Source organism: Ceratotherium simum, chromosome 1 (assembly GCF_057802395.1).
Source record: "Ceratotherium simum simum isolate JZ-2026a chromosome 1, ASM5780239v1, whole genome shotgun sequence".
NCBI lineage: Eukaryota > Metazoa > Chordata > Mammalia > Perissodactyla > Rhinocerotidae > Ceratotherium > Ceratotherium simum.
The window spans coordinates 86788004-86805947 of NC_141900.1; the positions used below are offsets into that span (position 1 = coordinate 86788004).

The 17944-nt window shown below is 38.7% G+C and overlaps 1 protein-coding gene across 1 annotated transcript; it reads right to left on the minus strand.

The window, feature by feature from the left end:
• Positions 1-1132: 1132 nt before the first annotated feature.
• Positions 1133-2116, minus strand: KLF14 (KLF transcription factor 14). Its single transcript, XM_004430758.3, has one exon. The coding sequence runs from the start codon at positions 2114-2116 to the stop codon at positions 1133-1135; it is 984 nt and encodes a 327-aa protein (XP_004430815.1).
• Positions 2117-17944: the final 15828 nt, after the last annotated feature.

Consider the following 17944-nt stretch of genomic DNA (forward strand, 5'->3'; position numbering starts at 1 on the left):
TTGCTATTCCTTCCCCAAATCTATGGCAGCCAGCTCTTTGGAAGAAGCCACTCTCACCTTCCTCTCCTACAACTACCAACTCACCTGTTGCAAAAACAAAAATGCACAGACCCCAAGGAAAATAAACCCCTAGTTAGCCACCAAGAAATGAATAGAGTCTACCACACCTGAGACTACTTGGAATGGGCAGCTGGGACCACATGCCCCTATTTCCCTGAATGTTAACTATGGTTCTGAAAGGTCTTGTTTTGGACCTATCTCACCCAAAGTCACTTGAGTTTGCCCTCTGGGTGAAGAGGAAACTAGCCTTAACCACCCTTTTATTCCTGGTGCTTTTATGATTGCTTCCAAATTTTTAAACCAATCTTATTGTGAGAGTGAGCCAGGAGGTTACTCTCCCCAAGTAGGAATCCAAATGAGAAGAAAGGCTACGACGCAAGTGCAGGATTCCAAACCATGCAACAGGACCTCCAAACAGACTCACACCACTCCCCAGCCACCAAGAAGCATCTCCCAGCCATACATCCACATGGACTCTTACATGGCCTCTCCTAGCAGAGGTAGCTGGGGGAATTGGGGAGTGGAGGACATCAACCTCCCATCAACCTGGGATCCCTCTGTAAAAGATACTAAAAATAAATTAGTAAACATTGCTGTTTACAGAAATAGAAATCATTTCTGTTTCCAAAGGCCTCTCACCATCCTAGTCCTGGACATTTCCAAGACTGCCACCCCTGACACCCTCTCCAAGGTCCGCCCTGATGGGTGGGTAAGACACCAGAGTCTTTTGAGACTGGGAGCTCCCCAGGCACCTGAGAATTCCAGTTTCACATTTCTGGTTCCAGGGAAGGGAGAATCTTCAGGACTCTGGAGAGTACCAGGGTTCATCCCTTCTCACCAGTTCCTGGGGGCTGTCTCGAGGCAGCTCCCCCTTTTAGGATGATATACGTGTCCTAAGAATTCTTGCTATTTTCGGGCCCCCAGTCCCTCCCCCAGGGTCCAACGTGTCTGCCTGGACCCACCCTCAGAGCGGAGAAACCAGTCTGTGCCTTGGACTAATGACTCTGGGAAAGAGGGATGGGCAGAGAGAAGGCAGGGACAACCGCGAGGGGGATCGTCCTTGAGGGGACGACTAACAGCAATGACTCTCAGACAGGCAGGTGGTGAGGCTGGGCGCCTGGCCGGGGACGGAGCCGGAGCTGTCCACCAGGCTGGCAGGTTGCGAGTCGACGCGGGGAGTGCGACGGCGCCCCCGGTACTCGATCATGTCGGGATGATAGGCTGGGTGGCGGCGAGCGTGCTTGGTCAGGTGGTCGCTCCGGGAGAACTGCTTGGGGCAGAGGGGGCAGGAGAAGCGCTTCTCGCCCGTGTGCGTCCTGTAGTGGCGGGCCAGCTCGTCGGAGCGCGTAAACTTCTTGTCGCAGTCGAGCCAGTCGCAGGAGAAAGGGCGCTCACCCGTGTGGGTGCGCTGGTGGGACTTCAGATGCGACGACTTGTAATAGGCTTTGTTGCAGCCAGGGTAGGGGCAGCGGTGGCGCTTGGCGGCAGGTGTGATGGGCCTCCGACGGGGCACTGGACCCGTGGCGGAGGCGGGCCCCGCGCCAGGGGCCCCGCCAGAGCCCGCACCAGCGACGGCAGGCGCTCCGGGGACGATAGGCGCACGTGGGACCTCAAGCGCGCTAGAGGAGTGCGTGGACACGGAGACCTCGGCCGCGCTGGAGGCCGGGACCGGCTCTGAGCACAGGGACAGACCAGAGCACGGGGTCGGGTCGGAGGATCCGGACGAGGCGCGCGGAGCTTCCCCCGAGTTCTCCCCGAAGCCCTCCCCAGAGCCGCCGCGCAAGTCAGCCAAGACGCTTGCAGCCAGCAGGTGGGGCGCGGCGCCGCCCGCGCCGGGGCTGGGGGCGGGGACCTGGGGGAGCGGAGGGACCGACGCGGGCCCCAGTGGCCCCGGACCCGGCAGAGCGGACTCCGGCGGCGCCGCACCCACCTCCGAGCCTGCGGCTCCGCCCGCGCCCTCGGGGTCCGGCGGGCGGCGGTGAACCACGGCGCCCGCGGACATGGACACCAAGCACTCGGCGGCGAAGTAGTCCAGGCACGCCACAGCGGCCGACATGCTGGCACCGCCGGGCCGCCGGCGAGCGCCGTCCGAGCGCGGCCGGCCGCGGGCGAGAGAGTTCTCGGGAGCGTCCGTCCCGCAGCCTCGGAGCGAGAAGCAGGAGGCCCGGTGCGCGCCGCCCGCCGCCCGCCGCCGCTGCCGCCGCCGCCGCCGCCGCCCGCGCGGTGCCCGCCCAGCCTGACGCGCCCCTGACGCACCGGAGCCCGCGGGGGCGGCGGGACCCGCCCCGGGCCGCAGGACACCCCTCGGAACGCGCGGCCCACCGGGCTAAGGCATTTTTAACAGCCTAAGAAATTATCTTGTCTCCGCGTTCTTGCCTCTGCTGGTGAGCCAGGTAATTTTAATAAGGAGAAAACTCCCCGATCGTAACTTCTGGGCAGCCTGCCGGCTTCGCTCCCCCCTCGCCCGCTGGTCCTCCGCCAGCTGGGTGTCCGGCGGAGTGCGAGAAACTTTTTTTTTTTTAAGGAAAAAAAATGCTAATACCTGACATGTCTTTCGATTCATAATTACGATTGTTAGTTAAGCGGGCTGGAATTACATTTCACTTCTGTCCGCCGCTCTCCGACCGAATTTAAAATATCCCCGAGTCTGCATCAAAAAAAAAAAGTTTTCTCATTTAACAGTTCCACCGTTAATCCAGCGTCGGTACCAATTCCCTAAATAGATCCACTACGTAGCCATTAATTAATAGCGTTTTGAACCAGAAACATTTTTAACCTTGAAAAAGCAAAGAATCCTCTCATGGTTGAAATTGAAACTTAAAATCCTTCGAGTAACGGTTTAACTATTCAACCAAGGAAAGAAAAATGCACGTTTAAACTGCATTAACCTGTCACAGGCATACAAACAAATTTCCACGCTGAAATATAAATTATAGACTAGCAGCGAGATAAACACGTTAAAATGGACTCCCACAATTTTAATAATAGAAAGGCACGTTTCCAATTAGACAACGTCTTTTATTTTTCTTTTGACAAAAATGAAAAATAAGAAAATGCAGCAAATGATATAGAATTGCTCATATGGTGTTTTGTGATTGTGGAGGTTTTTCTTTTTCTATAATCAGATTATATGTTTCTTTACATTTCTTCGTTGCTTTCATTTTTTTCCTCCTTTGATTTTTAAAAAATTAAAAACATATAAAAGCAAGCAGGATAATTTCTAAAAATAGTCACAGCACGGTTTTTGATGTACACAAGCTTTACTTATATATTATTGAGTTATATGCATTTTATTTGTAATTCTTCAGTACTTTTATTTTTCTTTTGAAAATTAAAAATACATATACATCAAGAATAACATATCTTCATGTGTTTATTTCCTAGAATAATCGAATGTGAAGTATCTGTCATTTTTGCTTCAGGTTTTAAATTTTTATTAAAGATTACAGATAGAGTTGAATGGCACTTTATTTCTCTCCCCAGTCCCATTCACCTTCCCCCCACCTCCCTAGGTAATCAGCATTATAAGGTGTGTATTCTTCCAGCATTTGTTATTATACCTTTATTACCTAATTACCCATATATATTTATATGTAAATATATATATCCATGCTTATGTATTTTAAATTTTCTTTATAAATGGTACAGTAGTGTATATATCATTTTGCAACTTGCTTTTTCCCCTCCATATGATTTTGAGAACTATCCGTGTTGATATCTATAGAATCTACTTTATTCATTTCAGTAGTTTTATGATATTTTCAGCTTTGTTATTTTTATGGAGATTTCATTCTAAAACAGATAATTATTTTATAGTTTATAGTTCCTTGCTTCAAAATTTTAGACAACTAACTCTCAGTCTACACATATTAGAATTTTATCAGAGAGAGAATTCTTTACTAGCTGTTTTTCTTTTTGTTTTATTATTTAGAAAAAATGTAAAGATATTTTTAAATGCAGAGAGAATGTCACAAGCACCCATGTACCTGTCTCATATAATTGGTAAATGTTAACATTTTGCTATTTCAGCTTCAGGTCTATTTTTTTTTTAATTGAACTATTTCTGATAAAATTGAAGTCCCTTTGTACTCCTCCCCCAAACCATTCTCCACTCTTTTCTCCAAAGGCAAACACTATCATGAATTTGGCATGTAACTTTCCAATCTAGGTTTTATACTGTCACTACATATGAACCCATAAAACTACAGAATACTGCTTTGATTTTTTAAATATCCATGTGTGGTGTTAGACTGTACTTATTCTGTGATTTGTTTTTTCCCTACATGGTGTGTTTTTATTTTCTCTCCATATTGATCAATATAAATCCAGTTCATTGCATTTTAATTGCTGCGTTGTAGATCCATGCATATGAATGTGCTGTGTTTATTCATTCCTCTATTGATGAATATTTAAGCTGCTGCCAATATTTTGGTATTACTGACAATGCTAATGTGAACATACGTGCACATGTGTCCCTTGCACATATGTGAGAAAGATACACGTATTTCTCTGTGTATCTACCTAGATGGGGAATTGCTAGGCTACACACACATTTTCAGTTTTATTAGAGACTGCCAAATGGTTCTCCAGTTTACACACCCATCAGCAGTGCATGAGAGTTCTTATTTCCCTCACATGACCTTCAACACTTTCTAGATTCAGACTTTTCTCATTTCTGACAATTTAGTTTTTTAGAAACCCGGTATCTCGTTGTTTTATTTGAATTTCTCTCACTGCTAGTGAGGTTGAGCATTTCTTCATATATTTATTGGCTATTAAGGTTTGCGAGCCTGTGATTTGTTTCTCACTGTTCTCATCCATTTTTCCAATGGGCTGTGTGTTTTCATCTTTTTTCCTCTTGATTTGTAGGAGTTCCTGTGTATAAACATTATATTGCCTCAGTCTGTGGCTCCTTTTTTGACTGCTTTTGATGTCTTTTGTACTATAGAAAATTTTAAATGTAGCCAGATTCATTGATCTCTTTATAGTTTGTGTCATTCGTGTCCTATCAAAGGAATCTTTCCACACCTGTTGCCATGAAGATAGAATCCTATGGATTTTTTTGCCTAATGTTTTAAAGTTTTGCTTTCCACACTTGTAAAAGTGATCCATCTGGGACTTATTTTTTTGAATGGTGTAAAGTAGGAATTTAATTTACTCCCCACTCCCCCATATGGAACACCTGTTGACCTGATTTACTGGACAATCTTTCATTCCCCCATTAATGGGTAATGCCACAATGACTGTAAATTACATTTCCATATATTCATGAATATGTTCCTACTTTGTCCTTGTCCCCTGATCAAACCAATTCTGAGCCAGTACCACACTGTTTTAATTATTATGGCTTTAAAAGGTCTTCATTTCTACAAGAGCATTTGCCCCTTTTGTTCGCTTTTAAAATTGTGCTGGTTGTTTTGGACTTTTACTCTTCCATACTAACTTTAGCATCAGTTTGTCAATTTCCATTGAAAAACCTTGTTGATATTTTGTTGAGTTAAATTTAAATTTGGGGAGATATGACATCTTTATAAAATTGAGTCATCCAATACATTAATATTATTCTGATTTCTTCATATCCTTCAATAACATTTTATAATTTGTTTATAAAACTCCTGTATCTCTTTGTTAGATTTATTCCTAGGTACCTTACAGCTTTTGTTGTTCTTGTAAGTGGGATCCTTTTTAAATTTTTTAATTGGTTATTGCTGCTGTTTGGAAATGTTATTGATTTTGGAGTAATCTTGTTTTAGCAAGCATGCTGAACTTTCTTATTAGTTAAATAGTTTATTTGCAGATTGTCTTGTATTTTCATGTAGATAATCATATGATCTGTAAATAACACCCTTGAAATGCTTCCCCTTTCTTATGTCATTGAATGGGCTGGGACCTCCAATATAACATCAGATAGTCAGTTGACAGCAAGCATTGTTTTCCTATTTCTATATTATTGGGACTATTTCTAATGTGTCATCATTATTTGTGATATTTGTTGTAAGTTTTTGGTAGAAACTCTTATCAGGTTAAGGAGTTCCCTTCTATGCCAGTTGAGTTTAAAGTAGGAATATTTTAAAACCATGAAATGAATATTGAATTTTATTAAGTGCTTTTTATTGAGATGATTGTAGGTTTTGTCTTTGATATGTTAATGTAATGGGTCACTTTGACAGATTTTTCTAATGTGGACTTATCCTTGCAATCTTTGAGATAAACCTTGTTTTGCCATAATTTACTATTATTTTTTAATACACTGCTTCATGCAATTTGCAAATCCTTTTTTATATTAGTGTCTATGTTCATAAGTGATATTGGCTTACAATTTTCTTTCCTTGCACTGCCTTTATCCATATTTGGTATCAGGGTTATACTACCCTCATAAAATGCTTTTGAAAATGTCCTTTTTTCTGTTTTCTGTAACAGTTTCTATGAGATAGGTATTATTTGTTCCTTGAATGTTTGGTAAATCTCATCTGTGAAACCATCATATTTGGAAAATTCAATTCAGTTTCTCTCATGGTTATTAGTTTATTCGGGTTTTCTATTTCTTCTTGAGTCAATTTTAGTAATACACATTTTTCTTTAAAAATTAGATGTTACATTTAAGCCTTCAAAATTTTGGTATATAGTTCATACATAGCATTCTTTATTATTTGAAAATTTTCTACAGTATTTGTAGTTATAGCCTACTTTTCATTCCTGATATTATATAGTCGTGAATTTTCTGTTTTTTCTTTTTTGTCTTAACAGAGGTTGGTCTATATTTTTAAACAAACCTGTAGAGGTTTGTCTATAGTCTTTTCAAATAGACAGCTTTTGTTGATCATATCTGTTTCTTTTTAAATATATAATTTGTTTAATTTCTGTATTTATTTTTATTAATGTCTCACTTACACTTTTGTTGAGTTTAAAATGTTATTCCTTTAAAAAAAAAGCTTTTCAAGTTAAATACTTAACACAGTAATTTCCAATCTTTCTTATTTTCTAAAATATAATTTAGGGCTATAAATTCCCCTTGAAGAGAAATTTCCTTTGCTTTATCTGTATCCCACAAGTTTTCAAAATAGTGCTTTCATTGTCATTCAGTTCTAAATAGCATAATTCCACTGTGATTTCTTAAGTACTAAATTTTCAGAAGGGTGCTTTCCCTGGATGACAGGATCCTCCCTACCAACAGTGCAGAAAAGGTAATATTTGCTTTTGTGTAGGTAGTGTCCTAAGGGAAGCTCTTTCTGAAAGAAAAGGAGGTGAGTGGTAAGTGGTACCAGAAACATAGGCAGTGTTATTAGGATCTGGAAACATTATTTTGCTAGTGTGTATTCTGCCATAGTGTTGGCATATGGTTCTTGATATTTCATTCATTCAACCGGTTCACCTTGATGGCCTTCTAAATACCAAGCATTCTTCTAGGCACCAGCGGTTGCATTAGTGAACAAAAAAGTCAAAACTTTCTGCCTTCGTGGAGTTTATATTACAGTGTAGTTACCTGCTTATGTGTTTCTAAATTTGTGGATGTGGTGCTGATATTGCAGATTTTCTAGATGATCCTCTTGAACTTTGGAAAGGCGCTGCAAATGAGGGGCTTGGGTTTGGAACACTAATACTGGTTTGGAGGTTGCTGAAGGAGCTCTTCCAGTTCTAGTGGGAGACACCCAGTCTCTAACTGTTGAGAAGGACCTGTGAGATTTCACTGGCTGAGAAGAAGCAGAATTGGAGGAAGTTGCAGAGAGGAGATGCCTTGTACATAGGTAGTTTCTCTGGAAAGGGAGAGGAATTTTCTTATTTATTGTTGTTTCTTGGGATCAAAGGATTCACTGGATAATGGGCAGGGTGTCAGTTGTTCAAGTTGATGACAAAACTTTGGGTTCTCTATACAGCTGGTATTCTATCATTTGAACTATTCTGACAGGTTACATTGTGTAACCTCTCAGGAATTGGGTCTGGAAGTATAATGGGGGATCATTTGAAATAGAAAATAGAATAAGTGTAATTTCTCAACATAGTGTATACTGTGGCCTTGAAGTAAAGGTTACAGGAATAACATCTCTCCCAACCCCATGCAGAAGCTTCCAGGAGTAACATCAAGGAAATGTTCCTGAAGGCCTTAAGAGGCTCACCTGTCCATCCCTTTGGTCACAAGTAGTTCAAAGGAGGTACATAGTAGGCATTCTATAAATATATAGAGAGAATAAATGAATAGGAATATATAAACTGACAGATTAGTATCACTATTCATTCATGATTACCAATCTCAAATAGACATTCAACACTCCCAGAAATACTGCAAACCTGTTTGCATCTCTGCCAGTCTCCTTCCCCGCTTTTGGCAAAGGCCAGTCCATTCTCATGAGCTCTAGCCCCATTACTTCTTGCTTTCTCAGGATCCACAATCTGTAACACATCTCCTCTCTCTCCAGCACCTTCTGTCTCTCCTTCTCTACAGAATATTCTGAATCAACATTCAATAATGGACTAATATCTACAATTTAAAAAAATCCCTCTCTCTTAGCTCCCCGTTCTGCTCTAGCTACTGCCAGGTAGCCACATTCCCCTTCAAAGCCAAACTTCTCAAGAGCTGACTATATTCTCTATCCTCTGTCTCTTCCTTACCCCCATGTATTATTAAAATTGCTCCAATATTTAGTCGTCACTTTGCTACAGAAATTCTTCTTAAGATCAACATTGGGGCGGGCCCCGTGGCTTAGCAGTTAAGTGCACGTGCTCCGCTACTGGCGGCCCGAGTTCGGATCCCGGGCGCGCACCGATGCACCCACCGCTTCTCCAGCCATGCTGAGGCCGCGTCCCACATACAGCAACTAGAAGGATATGCACCTATGACATACAACTATCTACTGGGGCTTTGGGGAGGGGAAAAAAAAAAGGAGGAGGATTGGCAATAGATGTTAGCTCAGAGCCGGTCTTCCTCAGCAAAGAGAGGAGGATTAGCATGGATGTTAGCTCAGGGCTGATCTTCCCTCCCCCCCCCAAAAAAGGATCAACATTGATGCACAACAATGTGAGTGTACTTAATGCCAGTGAACTGTACACCTAAACATGGTTAAAATGGTGACTTTTCTGTGATGTATATTTTACCACAATAAAAAAATCTCTTTTCTCAAAAAGAAAAAAAAAATCAACATTGACCTCCGTGTTGCTAAATCTAATCCTCAAATTACTAGAACTCTCAGAGCAGTTGAGGAATTCTTGAAACATTCTCTTTTTTGGCTTCCATGATATTACATTCTTTGGTACTTTCCTCTGTCTTTCTAACTGTTCCTTCTCAGTCTTAACTGCTCATTTTTGCTCATTTCTTCTCCTTTCCCTAACCTTTAAAATGTTAAAGTTCTATAGAATTCTATACAATGCCCTCTTCTCTCAATTCTACCTACTCTCTCTAGGTAATTTTTAACATTTTCCATGACAGGTACACCTGTATACCAACAACTTATGAAATTACAATCTTTACACCAGATCTATTTTCCAGCAATGTCGGGTAGTCTTATATGCCTCTGACTACTTGATAACTCTCCATTTCTCCTGAGATGTCTCGTGGATATCGCAAACTTAATATATTCAAAAGCTGAATTCTTGGTCATTACCCCCAAATCTACTTTTCCTGCATTCTTCCCTGTCTCAGTAAATAGCCCTTTCATCCATCCTGTTCCTCAAGCCGGGAAACTGGGGGTCATTCTTGACACCTCCCTCTCCATCAGCCCCCACATTTAGTTCATCTTCATGTTTGGTTAATTCTACCTTCACAATATATCTTCTCATTTTCCTATATTTTCTCATTTTCCCCATACCCCAATCCAAACCACCACCATCTTTTGGCCAAACTACTGTAATAATGTAGCATCTTCATGGGTTCTGGGTATTAGGATGTGGACATCTTTGGAGAGCCACTATTCTGCCACACTAGGCTGAAGCAGAGTAAGTGAAGGGAAAGAGATGGTAAGAGATGAATGAGTTCAGGGTTCTGGGCGAGTAGGAGGCAGGTCATGTAGGGCCTTATAAACCAGTGTAGAGTGAGATGGGAAGTGTAAGGGAGGACTTTAAGCAGTGACATGATCTGAATTTCTTTTTAGAGGTTCACCCTGGTTGCTGTGTAGCAAACAGACTAGGGAACAGGCAAGAGTGGAAGCAGGAGACCAGTTAGTTAGCCACCACAGAAATTCAACAAAAGATGATGGTGCATTAGACCAGCGTGGTAGGAGTGAAGGTGGTAAGATGTGGTCAGAGTCTGGTGTCTTTTGCAGTGAGAGTGAAGGATGGCTGCTTGCTGATGTGTTGGACAGAGGGTGGAAGAGAAGGTGAGGACCCACGAATGACTTCAGGAATATCAGCCCAGCAACTGGAAGGATATACTTTTTATTTTGAGATGAGGAAGACTTGAGAAGAAGAAGGATATGGGAGGTGGAAAGTGGGAGTTTGATTTTGGAGACTTTGAGGTGTCTTTTAGACATCTAAGTGTAGATGCTGAATAGGCAGTTGGATCTATGATTCTAAAGCTTTTGCAGTTTAAAGTTTGGCCTGCATCCCTGGCTGAGCAACAGGATAAAAGGATTTTTAAAAAAAGCAGCTATATATTTTTATACGCATGTTCCTGGAGGACAGGAATTCTAACTCTTGGTAGTTTCTCGAGATGCCATATATAATCATTTGTTTAATAATTTTTTAGCATAATGATAATAAGACATTATCTAAGTATTTTTAAAACTAGTAGTTTATATTAAACTATAAAAATTGAATATATTCTATTTTATACCATTGAATAATTTAAATCTAAAGTTTTTGATTCAATTTCAATTTTTGATAAAACCCCTTAGCTGTCAGGTTTTTTAGATCCAGCTGAACTTCTTTCATGTTACATTCAGTCTCATGTTCGTTTACAAGTCTAAGTTAAGTATACACGAAAACAGGTGAAAAACAGGTGAGGCTTTATTTGACTAATTTCAGATACTTTTCAGTGCCTGTAGTGTTGTGGGCTTTGAAAAATAACCATCAACAGGAAGAGTTAGTACATAATAAATAATCAGTAAATATTTTTACATAATGAGACTGAGTGAGAGCAAAGGCCCAGCTGAGGAGTCCATATTAAGACAGGGAAAAAGGGGGTGATAGAACATTCTACAGTATAATGGCCCAATAGTTCAGCAATATGTGTGGAATCCAACAAGCCAGATTCGAATCCCAGCACGAGGCTTCGGGATCTCTTCTTTCACATGGAGGGGGTATAAGTTGGTGCAGCAATTTGGCAATAACTTGTAAAGATGACGATGTGCACACCCTGTGACTTAGAAATTTCATGCCTTAGTAGATACCTTAGAGAAACTGTTGTCCTTGGCCCTAGGAGACAGTAACAAATATGATCAGTGCAACATTTGCTGCATATTTTTGAAGCAATCTAAATATTTATAAAAATGCAAAGCATAGTGTACAGTAGTAAAAATAAATGATAAACCAAAACTAGCTAGATTATGGACAATGTTTTCTATTCTGTAAATAGAGGAGAAAACCCCCCAATATTTTAGGAGAATGTGTCTAATATGATACCATTTACACGAAATTTAAATACATGAGAATTATTACTAAATTAGCATGTTATAGTTAATAGCACAGACTCTGCAGTCAGGCTGCCAGGTTCTGGTGCCATCACTTAGCTGGTCACCAGCTATGTGACCTTGATTAAGTTACTTCTCCTCATTTATAAAAAGAGGATAGTAATATTGCCTACTTCCTTTTGTTGTAGTGAGAACTCAACTAGTTAATATATGTAATATGATTAGACCACACATAGGCATGTAGTAAGCACTATATTAGTTATTACATATTGTTTATCCATACATGATCCATCCATGTATATCCATAATATATCCATATATTAAACGTATAATCCATTAATGGGTATGATAAACACCAAATTTTGGGTAGTAGTTATCTCTGGTGTGGGAGGAAAGGGAATGGGATTTCAACAGATTCTTTAGTGTTTTATTTATATTTTAAAAACCTGAAGCAAATAAGGCAAAATGATAAGATTGTCAATATGGGTGGTGGGTACACTCTTGTTTGCTCTATTATTTTCTGTACTTTTCTGTGTGCATGAAATAGTTTATTTAAAAAAAATCCGAGCACAGAGCCTGGAACATTACATGCACAAAAAATATTTGCTAAATGAATGAGTGATTGAGGAGTAGCATGGATTGGGGAAGCAGCCCTAGGAACGTCCAGTCAGACTTCCCTTTTATTCTGCTTTCAGGCCCCTGAGGAGGAGAGCAGTGGGGTGTGTGGCCATTGGGAGGGAAAACTTCTCTTCAGCAACAGTGGATTCAAGGAGACAATGGAGCAAGGCTTTCAATGTTCTGAGGGAAAATTATTTTGAACTTAGAATTCTATACCCAGGTGAACCCATTATTCAAGTGTGAGAGCAAAATAAAAACACTTTCAGAAATGTAAGGGTTCAGAAAATATACCACTTGAGCACCCTCTCTGGAAGAATAACTAGATGTATTTTGGGAAAATGAAAAACGAATCAAAGAGAAAGGCACGAGGGACATGAAATCTGGTGACAAAACACAGCAAAACTTGGGGTGAAATTTAAAATCATTATTGATTGAGGAGAGTGGAGAAAGAGAGAGAGAGAGAACAAGCTGGAATTAAAGTCCCTAATGAGCTATACTTGGGAGGTAGCAGGGGCAAAGGAGAAATGTGAGAGCCTGAAAAGGTTCTTGACTTGTTCAGAGAGACGCTGATTATAGTCATTAATTGAAGACATTGATTTTATAAGCCAAGTTCAAGTATGTGCTTAGAAACTAGAGTAACCACTGGAAACACTGAAATAGGGTAAATAAGTTCGTAACCATTAAAAGAAAAAAAAAATTAAATAGAAAAACGTCATCAATTCAACAGAAGGGGAAAGGAGAAACAATAACAAAGTATGGTAAACAGAATACACAAAATAAGATGCAAGAATTAGTCCAATATGTCAATAATCACAATGTGAATGGATTTATTAACGCTGTGAAAAGACAGAGCCCCTCAGATTGGAAAAGAAAGACCCCAAAACCTGTGCTGTCTACCTAAAGCACCTAAAACAAAATGACCCAGGAATTTAAAATTAATGAAAACAGATAGAACAAAGAAAACCAAATTAACATTTCAAGTAGAAAAAAAATGATACGGAAGATTTGATTAATATTGTTAAGAAGCTTTATATATATATAATGCATATAATATAATGCATATATATATGCATTCACTGACCACATGCATAAAATTATTTAACAACAAAAAATAGTAAAAATAACAAACAGACAAAAAAACTCTATCCTCTTGAAAATGAGAAAGCACACTTCTAATTAACTTGGATTAAAGAGAAATTAAAATTGAAATTATGAACTACTTAGAAATGAACAAATGAGCACACTACATTTCAAGATCTATGAGTGCTGCCAGAGTGGTACAAATGGAAAGATTTACAGCTTTCAAGTGCTTGTAGAAAACAGATATTGTGAAAATAAACAAACTAAGCATTTGACTTGAGCTAGAAAATGAACAGGAAAAATAAACCCAAAGAAAGAAAAGGAAAGAGAATAAGAATAAAAATATAAATTAATGAAATAAAAAAAATTGAGCTTCATTACTAAAACCAATTACTACTTCTTTGTCAAGACCAATAAAATAGATGAATTCTTGGTGAATCAGATAAAGAAAAAAGGAGAAATAAATAACGTAAGGAACAAGACATGTGGAAAAAATTGAATGATTGCTACATAAACTGTAAATAAATACAATTAAAGTTTAAGATGAAATGTTTTATCCATAAAACTACAAATCACCAAAATTGGTTCAATGAGAAGGAGAAAATGTATGGACTATCATCTTAAAAAAAAAAGGAAAAATAATTTAAAATCTACTAAAAAAAAAAAAAAAAGCACCAGACCCAAGTAGTTTTGCAATCTGGATCTACTAAAATGAAGGAACAGATATTTCCCACGTTATATAAATGGTTCTAGCTCATAAAACAGATTGAAACCTTTCCAATTCATCTAAGTGGTAGATATTACCCCAGTTCTGAAATTGGATGAACATAGAACTGAAAAAAAAAAACGGTTAATCTCACTTATGAACATAAATAAAAAATTTCTCAATAAATTATTAGCATATCAAATCTAGCAGGGTATTAAAAGAATAGTGCACCACGCCCAAATTGAGCTTATCCCAGAAGAGGAAGAGAAGTTGGAAAGTAGAAAATACATTAATAGAATTCATTGTATTCTCTGAAGAGAAAAAAGATGATTATCTCAATAGATACCCAAAAAAGTAGTTGATAGGGGGGCGGCCCCATGGCTTAGCGGTTAAGTGTGCGTGCTTCGCTACTGGTGGCCGGGGTTCGGATCCCGGGCGCGCACCGAGGCACTGCTTGTCCGGCCATGCTGAGGCGGTGTCCCACATACAGCAACTAAAAGGATGTGCAACTATGACATACAACTATCTACTGGGGCTTTGGGGAGAAAAGGGGGGGAAAAAAACAGAGGAGGATTGGCAATTGATGTTAGCTCAGGGCCGGTCTTCCTCAGCAAAAAGAGGAGGATTGGCCTGGATGTTAGCTCAGGGCTGATCTTCCTCACACACACAAAAAAGTAGTTGATAAAATGCAACACACATTCCTAGTTTAAAAAGGAAATCTTAGAAAATAAGTCATAGAAAAAAGCGTCCTACATTTGAAAGGATGTCTTGACCAAAAATCTACAACAAACGTAATGCTTAATCATGAAATACTTGAAGCATTCCCATTAAAATAAGGGATAATGTAGATATAGCCCCTACCACTACCATTTAGCATTGAGCTAAATATCCTTTTCAATGCAATAATGAAAAAAAAGAAAAAAAGAAAAAAGGGAAGAAATGAGATATATAAATATTGGAAAGAAAAATACAAAACTTTCACTTTGGGCAGGTGATATTTTCATCTATCCGGAAAAATCCAAGAAAAGTGTCTGAGAAACTTTAGAACTAGGAAGATAGTGATAAGGGGACAATATAAAAATTTTCATGAAGGAAAGTATACAAAGGAATTGAAGTTCACAAATAAAGGCCTGAATAAATGTAGAAACACATACTGTTTCTTAACAGAAAAGTTCAGTGCTATAAAATAACAATTATTCCCTGAAATCTATAAATTTAATGCTATCCTGAACAATATATCAGCAGGTTTCTATTGTAAGGAACTTGGTAAGCTGATTCAAATTCATCTGGAAGAGAAAAATGGCAGGAGTAACATATTTCTAGTAGATATTAAAACATATCATCAAGCTTTAGTAATTGATTCAGTGTAGATTGGCATAGGACTAGACCAATAAATGGATGCAACAAAAGAGATGGTCCAGAAACAGAGCCACTTATTTGCAAGAGTTCAATATGTGGTACAAGTGACATTTCAAATGTGTGAGGAAATGATAGACAATTTGTTAAAGGGTTTCAACAATTAGTTAATCATTTGGGGGAAAATAAATTTCAATCACTTCCACATACAATATAAAAAATAAATTCTAGGTGGATTAGAGATCTAAGCATAAAAATAAAATTGAAAGTACTGGGCTAATCTCAATAGATATAAAATAAGTATGTGACAAAATTTAAGATCCGTTCATGATTAAAGACTCTTAGAAAATTAGCAATAGAAAGGAATGTCCTTAATTTGATAAAGGGCTTCTACAAAAAACTTACATCGTACTTTGGAAACAAGCCAAAGGTGTTCACTCTCCCACTTCTATTCAGCATTTACTGGAGGTTTTAGCTGGGGCAGTAAGGTAAGAAAATGCATAGAGTTTGGATAGGAAGAAATAAAACTGTCTCTTCTCAGATGTGATTGTCTATTTAGAAAATCCCAAGGAATCTACCAAAAAGCTACTAAAACTGAGTAATTTTAGTAAGGTTGCAGAATACAAGGTCAATAAAGAAAAATCAATAGTATTTGTATATACTAATAATGAACAAAAAAAATCAAAATTTAAAAGCAATATTATTTACCACCAAAAATAGTACCATTTTAGTACCCCCAAAAAACATGAAATATTTAGTATACATTTAAAAAAATATGCATTTTTTGAGTACTTAAAACTATAAAACCCTGATGAAAGACAGCAAATACCTAAATAAATTGAGAGACAGACTGTCTCCATGGATTGGAAAATTTAATATTGTGAAGATGTCAATTCTCCCCAAACTGATGTATAGACTCAATGAAATCCTAATCAGAATCCCAATAGGATTATTATTTTTGTAGGCATCATGTCTAAAGTTGATATGGAAAGACAAAGGAACTAAAATAACCAAAACAATTTTGGAAAAGAAGAGCGAAGTTGGAGGACTCGTACTATCTGAGTTTAAGAGTTATTATAAAACTATAGTGATTAGCACAGTGTAATACTAGTGAAAAGATAGACACAGGATTAATGGAATAGAAGAGAGTCTCAAGAAATAGATCAATTTGGCCAATTGGTTTTTGACAAAGGGCAAACACAATTCAGTGGAGAAAGGATAACATTTTCAATGGATGATGCCCAACAATTGGATGTCCATTTGCAAAAACTGAACCTCAATTTATAATTTGTGTAATTTTGCCTTACACAAAATTAACTCAAAGTGGATCATTGACCTAAATGTAAAACCCAAAATTATAAAACTTCTAGAAAAAATATCTTTGTGAACTTGAGTTAGGCAAAGATTTCTTAAATAAAGGCATGATCCATAACAGAAAAAAAATTGTAAATTGGACTTCATCAAAATTAATAATTTCTCTGCAAAAGATACTGTTTTAAAAATGAGAAAACAAGCCACAGACTGGGAGAAATATTTGCATTACATATCTGACAAAGAACTTGTATTGAAAAAATATAAAGTACTTTTGAAATTCAATACTAAAAAGTAACCCAATTTTAAAAATGGACAGGGCCGGCCCCGTGGCTTAGCGGTTAAGTGTGCGCGCTTCGCTGCTGGTGGCCCAGGTTCGGATCCCAGGCGCTCACCAACGCACCGCTTCTCCGGCCGTGCTGAGGCCGCGTCCCACATACAGCAACTAGAAGGATGTGCAACTGTGACATACAACTATCTACTGGGGCTTTGGGGGAAAAATAAATAAATAAATAAAAATTATAAAAAAAAAATGGACAAAAGATTTGAACAGACACTTCACCAAAGAAGACATATGAATGGCAAATAAGTACACCAAAAGATGTTCAACATCATTAGTTGCTAGGGAAATGCAAACTAAAACCACAATGAGGTACCACTATACACTTACTAGAATGTTTTTAAAAACCTGACAATACTAAGTTCAGAGCAATGGGAACTCGCATACATTGCAAGGAATGCAAAATAGTACAGTCACTTTGGAAGACGGTTTGATAGCTTATAAAGTGAAACACACACTTACCATGTGATCCAGTACTCCCTTGCCTAGGTATTTAACCAAGAGAGATGAAAACTTATATTCACCCAAAAACCTTTATGTGAATGTTCATAATGAGTTTATTCATGATAGCCAAAACCCAGAAACAACCCAAATGCCCTTCGGCTGGTGAATGGATCAACAAACTATGGTACTTGCATATAATGGAATACTATTCAGCAATAAAAAAACAAACTGCTAATAGACACAACAATATGGATTAATCCCATATGCATCATGCTAAGTGAAAGAAGGCAGATAAAAGTCTAACTACTTTATGATTCCATTTATATGGAAAATCCTTGAAAACAGATCTGTGGTTGTCATGGGTTGAGTGTGGGAAGAAGGGCATGAATGAATTTGGAGGGGTATAGAACTGTTTTGTATCTTGTTTGTGGTGGTGGTTACATGGCTGTATGAATTTGTTAAAATTCATAG